The sequence below is a fragment of the Chelon labrosus genome, assembly GCF_963514085.1.
Source record: "Chelon labrosus genome assembly, chromosome: 10".
NCBI classification, from domain to species: Eukaryota; Metazoa; Chordata; class Actinopteri; order Mugiliformes; family Mugilidae; genus Chelon; species Chelon labrosus.
Window position 1 is genome coordinate 18,760,380 of NC_140360.1, and position 19,444 is coordinate 18,779,823.

Consider the following 19,444-nt stretch of genomic DNA (forward strand, 5'->3'; position numbering starts at 1 on the left):
CGATACAGTGAAATCATACAGGTTCATTGGAATGTGGATAGCAACAAAAGGCCACGGTACTGTAAATACTAAACAAGTCAAGCATCTCACATCACTGGGAGGTACTGCAGGTCACCCTGAGGTGACAACTGGAAAACAAGTAATGGGCTAGATCTTATCAGGAACAAGGCATAACTAGGTTTTATTCCAAATGTCATTTTCCACCTCCAAATGTGACCTTGTTATTACAGTTTTGAAAAAGCATTCCAAGAAAGCGTTAGCATTTCAGTAATCAATGTCAATGCAAGACAGCAAGTCTCTCTTTTAAAAAAATAAATATCAGACAGAAACGCTTTTTTTTCAGGATCCGAACAGTTTAAAGTGAACTAAAAGACTAATTTCCCAATATGTTTATGGTCAGTTAATGACAGAAATAATAAAGCAGAAAGCAGAAAGCAAAAACCCAGGAGATCTTGACCATTAACTATACATTTAGCAATACCTGCATCATTATCACAATCCTGAGCACAGCCCAGAAAGTCCTTGACACACTCTTCTGCGGTCAGGTATCAACTGTCACAGCTCTGCATGTCCTAAACAGGCCACAATCTGACGTCAAAATAGCATTAACTGCCTGCACAGCTCAGACACGTAAGCAATACCACTTTAGATTGTCTTTCACAGTAACAACTAGGACTATGTTTCAGTACATCTTTATTCATGAACATCAAAAATAACAGTATTTACATTGTTGCTTATACATCATATATTTGAAAGATATTTTCCTCTTAAGTAATAAAATACTTCAGTCTAGTGCTCAGGCTTACAGTTAAGTGCTCTGTTATTGAGTCAGGTCTATTATAAGAGTTCTGGGGTTCATGCCAAGCCAGTCTTGTGTGTTGCAGCCCTGCAAAGTTGTGCAACATTTAATTAGATATGGAACAGTTTGATTCAATGCAACTCGTAGGATTATAATTATATTTAATATTCTTACGCAGACTCTGCAAAGATGCATTAAGTTATGCATGATTATTGGTTGCAAAAGCTTTGTCCTGCAGAAAATTAACACAATGAAATGCATCAACCTCGAAGGTGTGTTTCATTTTGACTTCTCAAAGTTTCTTTAAATGCTAAACGCCTCAGCAGCAGTTTCATATGTAAGTGTGCGTCCTCATGTCAGCTACGTCTCTGGCGGCCTCTTCGTGTCGCCGGTTTTGACATACACGGCGAACTGGGCAAGTGCTACAGCAGCAGCAAGTTCAGAGCTTATCTGCAGCTGAGTCACTATGATACTGATGCTAAGACGCTACAGGGAGTTAACCCAAATAATGGGTTTATAGAAGCCTTAAAAATAGCACGGAAACAAACCATGGTTATGTATGGCACATCTTTACATCACAACGCAAAGAGAAATATGGAAATTAGCGGCAGGTAAACGCTACAGAAGCGACTGAATTCGCGGCCAATGATATGCAGACATTTTTGTTTTCATAGGAACAGAAGAAATGGGAACGACAGACACTTGGAGCCATGTTTGCCCTTTGTCCTGTAACTTAGTGTTGCTAAGTTTGTTCCAAGACAAAGAACTGAGGATATAAACCTATTTCTTTTTCATTACTCTGAAGCCAGTCACAAGCATGGGCTTGCTAATGAGCCACTGTCTGGACCCAGTGTACTTGAAGTTATCCCAGTGTCACATAGACAAGAACAAGAGGGAAATCATGTGTGTGATAAAGACTTGGAAAGAACGTGCTGTATTGTTTGTCTGTGCTTTATCTCCCAGTTTTGCTTCCACTGAAAAATTTTCTTTCCCATTTCCGTTCTCCAGTAGTTAGACCTTCTATTATTAAGATAAGAGGCATACTGTTTAAGTTTGTCACCCAGATCTTCAAATCTTCTAAAAATAATACATTTTAGGCAGTTTAATGAACAAATTTTCCCAATATTTTCTCAGGTCTGGGTTAAAAACAGTTTGTTAAATGGATGATGTGCAGTCATCAGTCCTCATGTCCAAGTTTTTTTTCATAGGTCAATAATTTCACTGCTGACGCTGGCAGAATCGTCATGTCGACTGACTTCCAAGTAACTGCGTGACCCTGCCGGCCTCCCAGCTCTCCCTCGTACCCTCTCAGAGTCTGGGGTTATAAACGGTCGCGTGTCGTCCACTCCGTCCTCCCCCAGATGCCCTGTTGATGTTCTGGAGGGGCGAAGTGACACAGGGCAGGACACTGATGAGGGGACACTTCCCACCCCATTCCCAGCCCACCTGTGTCCCTGATGGGATGGTGTTGGGGGAGCCGTCACCTGCCTGCTGGGCACGCTGCTGAGAACGCTGCCCCCGAGAGGCATGGAAGACTCGGTTGGGGCATCGCTGCTCTCAGAAAGCAGCTGAGGATCACTGTTCCTGCGGAGCCAGGGGCCCTGGCTGACATCTGATCCCGGGGAAGGGGACTGTGAGGTTTGGTTGAAAGGTTGGAACAGGCTTCCTCCTCCAAGCAGGTGTTCTCTGTTCAAAGCTGCATCAATGCTGCGCGTCAGGTCGATGGGGGAGGGGGGGCGTAGATCAAACTCGCAGAGAGACAGGGAAGTATCCCTATCTTGATCCAGACTGCCACTCACTGAACGCTGTGGAGGACGTCCAAATGCATGCAGCCTCAGTAGGGAGCCAGTGGAGCCGTCAGATATGCCTCGTTCAGTAGAGTGGCCCCTATGGTTGCGACCCCGGTTGCTGTCCTTGACGAAGCGTGGCGGAGCAATGGCCTGTTCGTGGTTCTGGTTCCTAATCAGACTCTTGCTGATGTCAGCTCCAGGACGCTCCTGACCAGCCCAGTTGTTAGGCACCTCCCCTGCTCCTCCTCCTCCCACACCATTACTGTCAGACTTTTTACAGGGCTTCCCTCTTAGGCTCTGGACTATCTTGGACCAGCAGGTGTGTCTTTGAGAAGAACCTACAGACTGTCCAGGTGATGGCAGGTCTCCTGCCGATCTGCCATCCTGTCCACCTTCCTCCCTTCCCCGGCAACCTTGAGGCCTCCAGAACACCCAGGATCCCAGGAGTAAGAGGGAGAACCCCCAGGCTAGCTCGAGGAGCCGGGCCCAGAAATGCACCAGCCACCATCCCCAGTTGAAGCGTGTCCAGTCTCCTAACAGTCCATAAAGCCACAAGGTAGCATGGACATGCAACCCACAACACAATGCACCCAGAACTGCGCACACTGCAAGCACTCTCCCCAGAATCACTCCCATTCTACTGCTCCCTGTCCAAGTCTTCCTTCTGGCCTCTTCAGGTAATCCTGGGTGGGGGATTGGAGGGCAGCGTATACGTGGGAAGACATAGAAGAGAAAGCCCAAACAGAGAGCAAGGCCCCAACAAAGGGACAGGACCTGTAGGGTGACAGGCACTACAGGAGACAGGGCTGGGGACAGCAGATCAACGGCCAGCAGCAGGGTACACTGCAACACAGCTAACACAGCCACCAGAGGAGGACGCTCCATAGTTGAAGGTAACACACTTACTCCTGCCACCCTCAATGCCAGCAGTGCGAGGGCAGCCTGTGCCCACACCAGTAGGTGCAGAGGCAAGTTGTAGAGGGCTGAAACTGCCGGTCGGGGCAGGAATTTTCGTGTGCCATAGGGGTCAATGAGGAACAAAGCTGCTCTAAGGCCTCCGGCCAGAAACAACAGTGCATTGGTAAGTGCAAGAGCGCCCCGATGAGGACAGTTTGCGCCGGGTGATAGAGTGAGGCCAAGGGCAGCTCCAGCAAACAGGAGAAGGAAGAGGGTTGCTGAACCGTAGACGTGCAGCTCCCAGGCGAAAGCCAGTGTACGGCTCAGATCACCCCAGTAAAGAAGTGTGCTGTTAGAGGAGGGATTGGCGCTGGGAGAGGGGACCGGATTATAAGTGGAATGGGGAGATTGTTGAGGATGCATCAGGAGACCAGAGCGGTTCCTCTGAACAATACCAGTCTGATATGTTGGGCCGGACCTTGTCTGGGTGACAGGCATAACGCTGGTGGCAAGAAATAAAGAAGAACCTGGAATAAGAGAAACAAATTTTAGTTTTTAAATAGTTCACAAGACAAACATGTAATGTTGTTCCTAAATGCCATCTATCTGAAAAGTACAGTAATAATACAAACGTAATTGTAAACCCTTTGAGAGCCACTAGAGGGCTGTAGCTCACCATCAAAGTCATGAGCTGGAGTCATCGGACTCCTTCGTTTGTTTTGTAGTAATTTAATCTGACCTGCAAAGACACATTGTCCAAAGTCTACACATGCGCTCTCAATGACGCCTGTTTATGATCGTATAAAATGTCTTCTCCCTGGGTGTCATGTTTGTGCGCCACTACCATCAGATGCATAATCACTGAAGAAAACATGGCCGTGTGTGGAAAACACAAACCTAAACATACATACTGTGAATTTAAAATGCAGAAACAAATGAACGAGTAATCCAAAAATAAGGATCAATACTTGCACTAATCCCCACATACAGCTGATGCTGCAAATCACACCGTGCAAATATCAAGTTGAACACCTATGTTATATTCATGAACATATCTGACTGAGGATAAAATGCCCCATGACAACCGAGAAGCAACTGAGTGGCTTAATTGGTTTAGATTATGTAATTAACAACAATATCTTCATTATGCAACACAGTGCAGTGTCACAATGTATCTAGGAAAACCGAAAACATCTATGCAGATATTACACAATAAAAACAACGACCTCATGGGACACCCTGACAATAATGCATACTCTCACTCTCCCTCTGTCTTTCTCTAATTTTCTCGTGCTCACACATACTTCTATTTGTTCAAGGCACTCCACCTTATTCCAAGACAGGGGAAACACCCAATGTAAAAATACATGACATAGAAGAGCTGAGTGAGCACAGGCATAAAGAGAATGTAAACTCTAATAATGACTCTATTACTGACTGGGATCCAGTGAAGTTGACGCTGAAGTTTGAATGATTTCTAAGGAAATATTTCACACACACGACCTGTTGTAAAACACTCAAAGTGCGCGCCCCTTGGAGCACCTTGACTCTGTCCACGCGCTGTAGAAAACATCCATAAAAATGGCACACGGTCTAACGACTCACCACTACAGTGTTTCACTTCCTGCCTCTCTCCATCCATCCCTCCAATCATTCGCACACATTTGACTTTCAGGCTTCCCCTAGGTGAGCACTGATCGCAGATCACCGACACACGTCTTTATTTATATAAAGGTATGTTTCACTTCCTTCCCTAAGACTTTTCTTTTTTCCAACAAGGGCAAGATCCAGACACATTCCAGATGTGCCGATCGCATTACACAGCTGGATACACTTATCCGTACCCTTGAGTTTTCTCATACTGCTTTATATGTGCACAGGTTGCATTGAACTAAAACATAAATATCCTGTTCCATCTCATAGAAAATGCACTCATGTTTATGATCCAGTAAGAAACGTGGACCCACACATTCATACAGGTCTGTACTCAACTTAAAAGGGCAAAACCAGGTTACAACAACTTTGTATTCATCATCTGTTGCATACAGACCAGAGAAACACAATCATGGGAAAAGGTGTGGACGTATTACAGTAAATGCCTTTGTCTGAATGACACAAACGTTTGTTACTAGAATTTGATCAATTCAGTGCCGTGAACTCAAAAATAAGAAGTAAATACAAGTAAGTGAAGAGATCAAATCTAACAGATAGCGCTTTAACTGGAAACAAACCTTTGACAGTTTCCGTGTAGGTACGTGTTCTAGCACAGCTAGCAGCTCTCCCGTGACAAAACAGGCATGCTGATGTGTTTGTACATACCTGCCACGCTCTTTATCGTACTTACTGTTACTGTTTGTCAGCCCTACATGTCTTATTAAGTTGTCTTTACCGTCCTGTAGAGAAGTTGTTTCAGAGCTAACTACGCTTGCTAATGCTAGCTCATATGGGAGTGGCACAATTTGAGAATTCCTTCAGCTGGGTCTAGCTTTGACAGAAGGGAGTGTTAATGTATGAAACAGACCTCAGACTCTTGCCTATTATGTCATGGTTAGGGAGGGGCCAGGGATTTCAGCTGAACCAGAGTTAATTCTAAACAGTAACATCATGATTGTCTTCATAGCCCAAAGAATAGTGTGAAGACCCTTTAAATGTCCTCAGCCTGAATGTTTAAAAGTCATTAAGATGTTATTGTCCTGGTATCTAAGAGACTGGCTCGTGTGCCCCATGTGTCATGCTTTTACTTTTCCATTTACTTTTCCTTCATCCCGTTCTCTCTGCATCTGGTTTTCATTATGATCCCCACTCCCTGCATTTCTACGCCTGTACCTTTCTTCCACCACACTTTCACCCTCCCTGTCTACTCTCTCATCTGTATTCCCAGCAGTCTCTTTTTCAGGCCCCACTTTTTCCCTCTTGTCTCTTATCTCTTTGCCTGGCTGCAAGTCTGACTGCCCATTTCCCAACCATGCCTCTCACCTCTTGCTCATACTTTCGTCTGTCATGGTGTTTACCCCCACACAACTGCAACCCCACTTTCCATGGAAAAGTCTCTCAGCTTTTTCCTTCCTTTGAAGATCTTTTTTTTTCAAACTCTTCCAGTAAAAAAGACCCAGCTGAACAAATAATTCCATTTTAAATGATCAGAGGACAGAGGAAACTCTAAAACTAGTACACCACTGAATGGGACTCTTGTTTCTTACCCGTTCTTGATGTCTGCACAGTTGTGCTTGTTGACTGTCTTCCCAGTTGTGCTGTTTTGCTGAGTTGGGTTGTCTTTGTGGAGGGCGATCTCACGGCCTCCCGCGTAGTAGTGAGTACATCACTTGCAGATGTGTTTGTCACTTGTGGTGTTGTGGTGTTTGTGTGTGAACTCTTCTGGATATTAGCAGTAACTGGCTGTCCTGCCATCTGTGGGTGCTTCTCAGTAGAGCCAGTGGCATCAGACGTTGATTGGGGCAATGTCACAGCAGCAGAGTCCTGCTTTGGACTAACTCTGTCAGTGGAGGCGTTTGTTGCCAGGTCACCTAAAGATTAAATGAAATACACATCTGTTAAATATGGCATGACATTTGATCATTACTCCTGTGAGGCATTCATCCTTGGATATTTAGTTTCTCACCTGTTAATTCTTCCGTCTGGTGTGTTTTCTGTGTTACCACAGGAGAGGGCGTGGCTCTCGTCTCAGCCTTGAGTGTTGTAGAGATCGTACTGGTGGTGCTGCTCGTCGTCAGCATGAGCAGGCGAGGCTTCACGGTCTGAATGTCCACTGGTGGGGTTCTTACTGCAGAAACCTGAGATACCACAGTCTGTGCTTGTGGCTGATACTGTGCCATTTCATCACCAACCGTTGGAAGAGCAACGGGTGATTGCTCCTCCACAAACATCACCGTGGGAGTACTACCTGACCCCAGCCCTTGTGAATCCCCTTCCTCTGTCTCTTTGACCGAGCCCTCCTCTGGATTCCCTGGTGTCACTGGCTTATCTCCTGCAGGTTCAGCAACAGCAGCTGAGGACAAAGTCGGCTGAGGTGGAGTTGAGCCTTTCGTAGTAGCATCTCCCTTTGTGAAAGCCCTGCTTAATGCTAAGCTAGCTGTGTCAGTCCTGGGCCTGGAGGCAGTTGGTCGAGCTACAATTGGCCCACTGCTAAGGTTTTGTGTAGAAGGGGAAGATATAGAAGAGGGACTGAACTGTGTGGCTGGACGTGTCATTCTCTGTCCTGGCTCCACTGCATTGGTAGTTGTTAACCTATCCCGGACTGTGACTCTGATGGGCACATCAGTGCGCCCTCTGGGAGGCAAAGAGGGCCAGAAATGAGCAGTCTGCTTGGTTGGTGAAGGTGAGGAGTTACTGGGCGGGTCCAGAAGAGAGAAGGAAGGGGAGGAGCCAATGATGGTCTGAGTGTCTGAAAAATTGAGGAAGGAAAGGAGGAAGGCCAGGAACAGGATGGGAGCCATGGTCTGCCTCTGAGTGGTGAGCAGCGAGTGGTCCCTTTGGATGTCTCACTTTGTCTGGCACACCATCCTGTGTTTCTGTTGAGGAAAACAAACGTTTAAATCTCATGAACACACAAATCATTTGAATTTATTTAGCAAGGTAAAAAAAAAAACATTAGAGAATAAAAAATATTTTTAAATAGTGACCCAACCAAGAAGGTAGCAAAGTTATAGGACGATAAAACACAAAACAGTAGATTAAAAATGTATATAAAGCATTGTGGACATGTAAATACATCACACATGCCCAAAGATAAAGTTAAAAACATATTTAAGTTGCTTTAGCTCAACAGAAGTTGTAGTAAATGCAGTGTTCTAGTTGCTTAGAAGCCCGCTTGAGTTCACACACCAGCAACATTTTTGGAGCAGTAAGAGTCACTCTGTTGGGAACTGATTATGCTCCAGCAAAGCTCATGCAGAGGTTTTCTCTGCATCAGGTGAGACACGCCCCATAATTAAATCCAAATGGTGCATTATCAGACATATTCTCTCTGGTTAGTCTACGCTAAGCTAGTGTTCTTGTAAATTTAGCAGCAGCGGTCTAAAGAATGAGTTCATGAAATGGTGTTAATCAGTAAGAATTCGTGGTTGTATCTAATTTAAGGGGTGCATATCACAACCTTGCTATGCTGACTCAGAGGGGAGGTCACTGAAACTCCCACAGAATTTTAACAGCATGACACCAGCAGACACGCAGGGTGTGGTAAGGTGTATGGTTTCAGAACACATGACATATATGGAAACACACACGAACACACACAAAGAGTTGAGCTTGTAAGATGTGGTAAGAGATGCACCGTTGAAAATGATCAAGCCAAAAGACCAAAAGGAGTCCCAGATGGTTTCATTCAGTGGCAGATGGACACATTAACTTTTGTCCTCACTATCTGTGCCACGAAATGTTCTCTGGAAGAATATCAGCTTCCTTCTCCTCTTCAGTTTTTCTTCCAAGCAGCAGGGCTCTACTTCTTTTTACTCCTAGTTTTGTTTGAGTCATGGATGCCAGGAGCTGGCAGCTGTTACGCCGAGTGTGGTGAAGCTGAGGGTGCCCAGTGACATGTAGAAACCCTCAGGCCCTGGAGGATTATGCAATCCTACGAGTCATCTCGCCAAACAGCTGCCAGTCGCGTCCCCCAACCCAACACTTCTTATCAAAAAAACGCCCCTTTTCTTTTTCTTACGTAAACCCCTCTTGTTCGCACCAGTTTCTACCCATGACTCATAGTAGGAGATAACCTCGGGCAGTGGAGTCAGGGTCGTACTAAAACTTCAGCTGAAACATTAGGAGGGAAAGCACAGAAAATAGAAATCAGTGCCTATGGGTGAACTCATTCTGCAGCCAGTGACTCACCGCGGCTTCATTCACAGCCATGACGTCAAGGTCTCACAAAAGCTGCACACCACGGTCGGGATATGCATTTTGTGCCATGAACATGTGTAAGGTGTGAGTAATGTGTGTGAGTGTATGGAAAATGTGTTTAAGTATGTGTGTATGTGTGCGTGCGCAAGTGTGTGTAGTGCCATACTAGAGTGTCTAATGAGAAAGCTGTCAATGAGTACAGTAAAACAAGTGGTAGTACATCTCAATGTCCACCCACTCACAGTAGCTCCAGTGTTTATTTTTCTTCCTGTCTCAGCCGCCTCTTCAGCTCTCTTTAACTGGCCAATCCCTATTCCCCCTTTCTTTGCTTCTTTTCTTCTTGCCCCCTCCCTGCCCCATTTAACTGGAGTTATCTTAAGAGAGCCCCGCAGCATGATCCCGGGCCAGGGTTGAAAGGCAGGGATGAGTCAAAAAAACAGGAGGCGGATGTAAGAATGTGGAGATAAGAAAGTGGCTCGCAGAGAAGAGGAGCAGGAGGGCAGAGACAGAGACGGAGGAGTGGAGAAGGTGGAGGAGGCATGATGTGATGAGGCTGACAGTGGAGGGTCCGGCGAAGCGAGGGGGTGAGAACTGAGGGGCTCTGTGACCAAATTAAGACTGAGAGAAGGAGGCAGGGCTGTAAATTTAGTTGATGGAAACTGACAGAAATCAATGAGATGAATATTTGAGGGGGAAAAAAAGAAAGAAAGAGTTACAACTAAACTACGTTTCAGGATTTACAGGCTTGTTATGGTCCGTGTTCAGATTTGGCCGTCTATCCAGGGAAGGCATGCGGAGAAACTGAACCTGCTTCACCTTTCCTCTGAGGGTTACAGGCAGGTGCGCAGTCTCTGGCAGTCGAACATAAACAATCTCACTATTAAGACGTGGCTTGGTAAACACACCATTATCTTGGTCCGAAGAAATGCAGCACGTGTCAGCCTGTGCTTGTGTATGAAAGAAAAGGTGGAGGGGGCTAATGAGCCCCAATGCATGTGGCCAAATAAGCCTCGGTGAGAGACGAGAAACACTCTGCTGCTGTATTTGAAACGCTGTCAGAATTAATCGCATCATCCATAAGCAGACACGGGCGGTCACACAAACAGCAGCGGTTCCCCAAAATGTTCTTGACTGGATCTGGACAATTTGACTACAAGTTTCCAATGAGCTTACACCGATAGAGTGAGTTCAGGGCACACCAAGAATAGGCTTGTTTTATGTCATTTCTGACCAAACATTACAAAATCCTCCATCCTCTCAGCCCTCCCTGGTAGACTGCTCACCACATATTGAACTCCTTCAACAAGGACTAAAACACACACACACCCAAGCGCGCACACAAGCACATCCTTGTCCAGGAGGAGAAAGCAGATGGGTGGACGGTCACTCAGAATAGTTTTATCATGTTCAGCCCTTGGGGGACAAGGGACACATCACTCTGTATTTCATTTGCAATGTGTCGTGCATGTCGTGTGGATGGCGTCACTCTCTCTTGCACAATATGTGCTTTGTCTGGAGCAGGAAATGTTCGTGGATAATGTCCAATAGTACAGCAGCAAGCTACAATCTGAAGATTACTATAAACTCCTTGCCCACAGTATGGAGCAGCTGGTTATACAATCATATGACTCAGTGCTACAGCAGCTGCTACTAATCGGTAATCGGTGCAGTAATTATGTCACGGCTAGACTAACGAATTAATAAGGCGAGCTAATTTTCAAAGTTAGCATGCACGGTATATGTGAGGTTTTGGTGACTGTCTTCTTTGGAATGTTTCCATGGGCAGACATAGGTCTGGGGACAGAAAGTCATTTGTTCTGAACAAAAACAGATCTAACGTGAAGAATCAAACTATTTATTACGGACCAAAATGTGTCCTATGCAAGGCGTAGAAGACTGTCATGCACTGAGGGAACACACAAAATGTCTGGTCAGACTTGTAATCTTGTTCACTTGGTCTTGTATCAGACAGTTTCTGATTAAAATCACAATTTTGACAACTTTATACTGTAATATACTGCAAATGTCTTGCACAGCTGCTTGTAACAATTATAATTGTCATAATTGTCTCATTTCTTTTTATAGCCTCTGCACAAAAACATATTTGTCTCCCTCACTGTCAGGTATTGAAATAAAAGTACAGTTTTGGTTCAGCTGCAGGTACATCAGCACACATATTGCAGCAAGAACAAGAAGTATTCACCGGGCATGTTAGACGCTCTGCAGGGCTGAATGCTAATGATGCCAACAATGCTAATTCTAGTGGTGCCTAATTCTAATGATCACATGAGAACACATCTTGTAGGTAACTGTTTCTGCGTTCAAGCAACAGAGGCAAACAGTTTAGCAACCTCACACTTGCTTTTCATCGATCTCGGCCATATCAGGAAACATTTACAAATGCGTGACAACTCGTGAACTCGGATGTTACCGCCAATCTTTGACAAGAGGTGGCTGTTCAGAGGGACGTGAGAACATGGTAAACATGACCCTTTACAAATGCAGCATAACATGCTGATGTTCAGCAGTTCTCACCATATTTTTTTTTTTTTTTTTTTTTTTTAAACGTATCTTTATTACTTTTTCAATTTATACAGGAAAGGCTTTGTACAAAAGCATAAAAGTGCCTTATACTACACAGAACATGGTGAACAGACAAACAAACAACCACAGCCACAACAAAAACCCACACTGTGAAAGAAAGAATAAATAAATAATAATGATAATAATTACCAAAAATAAAAAAAAAAAAAAAAAAAAAAAAAAAAAAACAGGAGACCCTGTAAAAATATATTCACATAAGATAAATGTAAAGTACAGACATGTAAGAGAGAAAACTTGAAAAAATTATTAAATAAATAAAATAAAAATTTAAAAAAAAAAAAAAAAAAAAAAAAAAAAAAAAAGGGGTGGAGAACCAAAACAAAGCAAAATCATACAACAACATTAAAGGTCAAATTTGTTCATGAGTTAAAGGGATACGTAAGCAGATATTCAGGTATTACAGCATTACTATGGTGTTTGGTTGATTTCACAACTTAAGTGTGGCTCCCTCTAGGGATGTCCGACCAGATAAGTCCATAAAGGCCCTTCTGTAGAGTCTGCGCACTCTCCAAACCGATATAGTCTAAAAATGGATTCCAAGTTTTGTAAAATAACAGAGGCTTGTCCCTAAGCCAGTAGGTCATTGCTTCCAGGGGAATAAGTTCCCTTATACTCTGCAGCCACTGTGAAAGCTCAGGAGGTTTGTCAGAGATCCACTGAAGTAGGATACATCGTCTGGCACCAAACAGAAGAACATCAAGCAGTCTCAGCATACAAGAATTAAGGTTCAGTGCAGGATGTAAACCAAGGATACAAGACAGTGGGGTTAGGTCCAGGTCTTTACCAAATATGTCAGAAATTTCTTTACAGACCTTTCTCCAGAAATTTTTAATAAAAGGGCAGTCAAAGAAGCAATGGTAGTATGATCCCTCTGAGATCTTGCATTTATTACAGTATTTGGAGAGTGTGGGATTAAATTTGTTCCTTAGCACTGGTGTAATCTGGAGCCTGTGGGTGATTTTGAATTGAAATTCCTTAACTTTGTTAGTGGACAAACAGCCGAGAGAGCTCAACCACACATCACCCCAATCATCATCTGAGATTGATACCCCCAGATCAGCCTCCCAGAGCAATTTAAGATGACCCGTGCTCTCAACTGGGGGAAACAGAGCACTATATAACCTGGTTATCAGTTTTCGGGGCTCAGGGTCTTGTAGTATCTCTTCTATAGAAGAGCGAGAGAACCCACCTGGACACAACCTTGTTTTTGAGGAGATAAAACTACGGACCTGCAGGTATCTAAATAAATGTCTGGAGGGAAGGTCATATTGTTCGATTAGCTGGTTAAAGGATTTGACCGTGCCATCAGTTACCAAGTCTCCTATAGTACAAATACCCTTTTCAGACCAAGAATGAAATGCATTGTCTTCAAGGCCAGGAGGAAACTCTGGGTTAAAATGAATGGGGGTGGAAAGAGAGAGACAATCCTCCTGAGACCCTATTTTATTGAAAATTCTCCAAACCTTTAATGTATTTTGGAGGAGGTAATTCCCCCTTACTTTGTTCGACACCCATTTTTTAGAAACATATAAAACATTACGAAGAGGAATTGGATCAAGAGGGCCAGCCTCAATGCTAAGCCAAGTGGATCGGGGATCATTTCTAAACCATTCCCAGAGATAGCGGCCGAGGCAGGCTAGTTGATAATATTTAATATTCGGCAAGGATAACCCTCCTTCTCCTAGGCGAAGTTGTAGCTTTTGTAATTTCAGTCTGGCACGTTTGTTCCTCCACAAAAAGGAAGATAAAGAACTATTCAGGATAGAGAGTGACTTTCTAGTCAGAAGAACTGGGACCATTTGGAACACGTAAAGCAGACGAGGAAGTATGTTCATCTTAAAAAGGTTTACCCTGCCCATAAGAGATAATGGGAGACTGGTCCAGCGTGCCAGATCCTCTTTAATTTTACGGATTAAAGGTACAAAATTGGCTTTATAAAGACCAGAGAGGGAGGGGGTTATATGAATACCAAGATAAGTAAGCCCAGAAGGTGACCATCGAAAAGGTGCTGCACTAGAGGAGGACCAGGGGGTGTCGAGGGTTAGGGGCATAGCCTCTGACTTTGAATAATTAATCTTGTAGCCCGAAAACTGGCCGAAGGTACCAATAATTTCAACAATTCTGACAATAGAAATCTCAGGGTTACTTAGGAAGAGCAGCACGTCATCTGCATAAAGGGAGATGGTGTGTTTCTGGGGACCTATGTTAATGCCAGCCACCTGAGGATCGCTCCTAATCGCCTCTGCCAAGGGCTCAATCGCAAGCGCAAACAGAAGAGGAGAGATTGGGCAGCCCTGGCGTGTGCCACGCGCAACTGAAAACGTGGGAGATTTCCAACCATTTGAAATGACGGACGCACGAGGGGAATCATATAAGAGAGAAATCCATTTAATGAAGCTATCTCCTAAATTAAATTTAGAGAGGACATTCAGTAAATATGACCATTCGACTCTGTCGAAAGCCTTCTCGGCATCGAGAGAGACTACGACAGCTTTAGCTTTCAAATTTGTGCCAAATTGAATAATATTCAGCAGTCTCCTGATGTTATTGCAGGAATTACGTCCTTGAATAAAACCGGTCTGGTCCATCGAAATAAGGTCTGGAAGGACAAGCTCTAATCTTTTAGCTAAAATTTTTGCAATAAGTTTTCTATCAACATCAAGCAAAGCAATTGGTCTGTATGAGGAGCAATCCTCTGATGGTCTGCCCATCTTCAGGATCAGCGAAATGTTGGTATCCATCATTGTATTCGGAAGGTGGCCGGAATTAAACGAATGGGATAACATTTTAAGCAGAGGGTCGACTAGCAGGTTCTGAAAAGATTTAAAAAACTCAGGAGTCAGGCCATCAGGGCCCGGGGCTTTGTTATTTTGTAGTTCATTAATAGCAGCAATAACTTCTTCTCGTGAAATGGGGCTGTTTAAGAGATCTTTCTGGGTCTGAGAAGCCTGAGGTAGAGTGATGGCTGACAGAAAATTTTGCATCAGGGCCTCAGACTGAGGCTCAGTTTCAGATTTATATAAAGATTCATAAAACCCTTGAAAGCAACTATTAATATCCTTACCATAATGGACTATTTTACCTGTCTCATCTTTTATTGCAGAGATAGCTTGTGAGTTAGATCTGGTCTTAACTAAGTTTGCCAAGTATTTACCAGACTTATTCCCAAACTCATACATTCTGTGTTTAGAAAAAAACAGGGATTTCTGAGCTTCTGCTGACATAAGTGTATCCAGAGCTGCTGTTGTGGTATCAATTTGAGATCTCAAGTCAATGGAAGGGTTGATATCAAATTCTCTCTGGAGCTTCTCTAATTGTTGTTCCAAATTCTGCCGTTCTGCCTCCTTATTGCGCTTGAGATGGGCAGAAAAAGATATTGTAATGCCCCTAGAAACAGCTTTAGAAGTCTCCCAAAGCACATTAGGAGAGACATCGGGGGTATCGTTCTCAGCCAAAAAGAGCATAAACTGCTCAGTAAAGTATTTTATAAAATCTGGGTTTTAGTTCTCACCATATTGATATATAGCGTTAGCACGATAATATTTGCTATTTAGTATTAACATCAAGGCTTCAACAGGCCTGTATCCTTTATCAGTGTTAGATAAGAGGTTAAGCGACTGACGGCTAATGTCCGTCCCAAATTTCATGACAATCCCTCTAATAGCTGTTGAGTTATTTTACTCATAACCACAAATATCATGTTCATTGTGGAACTACCGGGAAGAAATTCACAGGACAACCACAGTCGGTTTGGGTAAAATTAATGTTTGCATAAAATTTTATACAAATCCATGTAATAGACTTTAAAAAGTCTTTCATGGACCAAAGTGGTGAGCTGAATGACTGATATGAGCGGTAATTAGTGTGGCTAAAAATTCCACCCAACTCTCATCCATCAGTACGCTCGCACACCAGTGCATGCAAGTCCCCACAGTCAAAGACGTGCACAGGAAAAATGAGAAGAGATATAAACACTTTCAGAAGAGGGTTTCTTCACAGACAGAAAGCAGACGAATAGTAAAGACGTACACGGATAAACTGGAATAAACCAGCTGAGAGCTGCGTGTCTCTGCGGACCTCTGTACTCCAGTTAAGTGTTGCTGCTTGCCCATCAGCCAGCCATACAGATGTGTAACTTGTTTGTACTATATCATGCAGGGGGGAGAGGTGAGACTATGAACCAGTGTATGTGTGTGAATTGATGTGTATGTGAGACATAGAGAAGGGGGGGAAAAGGAAGAGGGAGTGTGTGTGTGGTTGTGTTGGTATGCGAGTGGTGGGGGAGGTCGCTGGTTTAACCGTTAAAAATTCCACACCTTGAAATAACATATGCATTGCAAACAGCTCCCACAATATTCTCTTGCTATGTTCTCTAAATGTATTAAATATTAAATAAGTATTAAATAAGTGTTAAATATTAAAATGGGCACTAAAATATTTTGATAAAACTAATACACATTAAGACACACACAAGCTTTTAACATGCATAATTGTTTCTCCAGGTTCTCCTTCCAGGTGAGGTCACCCAAATCCTAGACCTTTGCATTAGACGAAAGCTGTCCATTAAGCTCTTAGAACAAACTGAAGCCTGTTAAAGATGCCTCTCTCGTGGCGCTCTGCTGCCTGGGGGGGGGTCAAAACTCGTGGCGGGGCAGGGGACCACACAGCGAGGTCATGCTATATGAGGAGAGGAGGCTCCAGAACGCCGATGCTTTTGATCCCCAGTTAAAGCGGATGTCCAACTTAAAAGTGCTGAGCCCCGCAACATCTTTGACTGATGTTCCGCCTACATACAGGCCACAGATCAAAGGCTGAAGGTCGGCCTTAGGGGGCAAGACGCTTTAACTGCCCCCCCCGACTGCACTCACACCATCTCCCCCTGTACATAAGAAGTGGGCATACCGCATGAGAAGCGACCATAGAATGACACTGAACCAGAAATCTTACCGACTCAGTAGATAATAATGACATGAGAGGACTCTGATGTTCAATTTCACACATTCCCCAAGTCACACCCTGAAAGATAGTGAGTATTGTGACACACAGGCACTCCTGCTAAACCGTGTCAAGCCACAAAACACTTTCAGGAAAATAGATTACAGGCATCACAACTCATAAACGGTTTGCCTGCCACAGGGAGTCGGCCGCAGCTCCACTTCAAACCAAGACTGCTACAGATGGATGCAATAAAATTGTGTTATATGGCAGTCGCTGAGTTTGCCAGCTGTCTGTTAAATTAAAGTATTATCTTGGATACACGGATGACCTTTGCACATATTTACAAGTGAAAATAAAGTAACAATGCATTTAACACGTCTTCCAATGCCCCCCCCCCCCAAAAAAGATCCAGAGCTAGAAAACAGCTTAAGAGCAGATCATTCTTAGTGTTTAGTGGGATTGTGCTTCAGTGATATATTGATGTCTTGAGTTATGTTTTATTTTCCACTAGCCTGACAGTCCAGGACTGCCTGTTCTGGCAAGTGTGTTGTGTCTACTGTTATTATAAGGTATTAAATAAGGTATTATTTAACTATCCAGCCAGTTTAAAAGCCTCTGGTCCAAAGCATGTGTGAATGACACTCCTTGTAAACAAAATACATCACTGAAGCACACACCATGTATGGTATAGTCAGCACTGAGGCAGGCGCTGGTGGATCATCTTCTGTCCTGTCACACCCTTTTCCACAACCCCACTGCTCCATGAAAACACTATCAAAGCATGCAGTAAATCTTTCTTAAGCCGCTTTAGAAGTGGATATGACTCTCTCCCCTTGTCAGGGGTTTTGTTGGTTTTCTGTTCAAGTCCTCATCTGGCGGGCTTGGCTCTGTGTTACATCCAGTAGCACTTTGGAGCAGAGCTCTCCCCTGCGCGCTCCGTGAGAGGAGCACTGGCGCCTTTCCCCACGTTTGTCTTCTCCCTCGGCTTGATGCGCTCAAGCCCTGATGAGGAACATGTGATTCCAGATCATCTAAATAAGTGAGCAGAACTTGAGCCAATGCTGGCGATGGAAAATCCCGGTAAATACGATGCAAAGACAGATACAAACACAACACCTGCCAGAAGTTGATAAATAAACAGTGTTCCACTTGTTGCTTCTTAACAAAGAGCGCATTGCTTTTTTTTTTTTTTAACTTCCTGATCAGCCAGACCTTTTCAGTTACCTGGGATATATATTCCCCCATTTAGGATTGAAATTTAAAAAAAAAATATATATATACCATCAAAAACCTGGTGAAGTATTACGCTAGTTATAATGTTATGAGCTCCTAATGATGGGGTCTTACCACAAGTAACCAAAAGCAGTTAGTAACGTTGACAGCTAGTGTATGTATTGCTATTATAAAAGGGAAAAGGTGGCTTTGGGATAAACAAATTAATTAATTACGACGAATTTAGCTATTTGAGGCTACTTTTCTTTATTTGGGTTAGCCTGCGAGCTAATGTTTTTCTTCGTTTAGTCACGTAAAGCAGTAACGGCGTTACGTTACCGTCCTAACGGCAGGAGGAAGCTGCGGTTGCTCACAAAACTGACAAAATTCACCCCAAACCGCCGCGTCGTATTGCTCTCCTTGCGGCGCTTTCACTCGCTATAACTTTTATGCCTAAATGTGCCACACGGGAAACCAGGTACAGGTAAACATATAAAGGTATGACTAACCCTCCGCAGTGTGTTTAATGAGCGTAGGCCGCCTGTAGACCTGAGTCCACGGCTGCTACCGCGGCACAGGTAGAGGCAGCGTCACGCGTGTATCACTGCGCCAAGTGTCGCCGCATAGCAGCCAAACCCGCAGCCGTCCTCTCAAGTCCGTGCGTTACTAGAAAAACGTACCTGGGGGTCTGTGCCGCTCCTCTGCGATGGCGTCCGCTGCGGCAGGACGTAAGGACTGGGGCACACCGAGATGAAGGAAAAGCGCAGTCCACGTTCGCCGCTCCTCTCAGCCGCAGGAAACAGGGAGGTGAAACCCGGGGTCCTTTATCCACACAGGTTGCGTTCAGCAGCAGCCTTGTACCGCTGCCAGCTCTCTAGCCATGAGCGAGTGAGGAGATGTGCGCCCCCTCCGATCGCTCCATCTCTCTCCACATCCCGTCCTCCCTCTCATTTTTTTTTTCTTACCCCCTCCTCGCCAGCGGATAAACACGACTGCTACCAACCTACCGCCCGGCCCGTCGGTTACGCAACAGCAGTCGGACACGCAGTTTCACACTGAGCACCGTATCAGTTGATCTACCTTTACACAGCAGCCTGTTTAGACAGAGCCCACGGGAAACATGGCGACACTGGCATTGACATCATCACACAGCAGGCATGCAGTGCCACTATCCAGGTTCTCTGTGTGGGGAATATAATGTTTATGCAGTAAACGTGGTTCTTAAAGTGACCTGGAGGAGGTGAAAGCTGTGCCTTATGTGTGTGGAGACAGGTGAATAGCCACCTGACATTATTTCCGGCAGATGTGCAGCAGCAGCAGGGAGGACAATGAGTTGTGTACAGAGCTGAGC

At 44.4% G+C, this 19,444-nt stretch overlaps 1 protein-coding gene across 2 annotated transcripts; it reads right to left on the bottom strand.

The window, feature by feature from the left end:
• Positions 1-1,979: 1,979 nt before the first annotated feature.
• LOC311494217 (uncharacterized protein) lies at positions 1,980-19,175 on the bottom strand. Of its 2 annotated transcripts, XM_084553152.1 has the most exons (4): positions 18,774-19,175; positions 7,106-8,015; positions 6,687-7,010; positions 1,980-4,013 (listed from the first exon to the last, which is right to left on the bottom strand). In XM_084553152.1, the coding sequence occupies exons 2-4, from the start codon at positions 7,938-7,940 to the stop codon at positions 2,002-2,004; spliced, it is 3,171 nt and encodes a 1,056-aa protein (XP_084409278.1). In that variant the 5' UTR covers positions 7,941-8,015; positions 18,774-19,175; the 3' UTR covers positions 1,980-2,001. The 2 variants fall into 2 exon arrangements, with proteins under 2 accessions (XP_084409278.1, XP_084409279.1); XM_084553153.1 differs by lacking the exon at positions 18,774-19,175 and having other exon boundaries at positions 7,106-8,030.
• Positions 19,176-19,444: the final 269 nt, after the last annotated feature.

Coding starts and splice junctions, on each gene's coding strand:
- LOC311494217 (XM_084553152.1), bottom strand. CDS start 7,940: ATGGCTCCCATCCTGTTCCTGGCCTTCCTCCTTTCCTTCCTCAATTTT. Junction 7,011..7,105: donor CCAGACGGAAGAATTAACAG/GTGAGAAACTAA, acceptor TTTAATCTTTAG/GTGACCTGGCAACAAACGCC. Junction 4,014..6,686: donor TGTGCAGACATCAAGAACGG/GTAAGAAACAAG, acceptor CTCTTATTCCAG/GTTCTTCTTTATTTCTTGCC.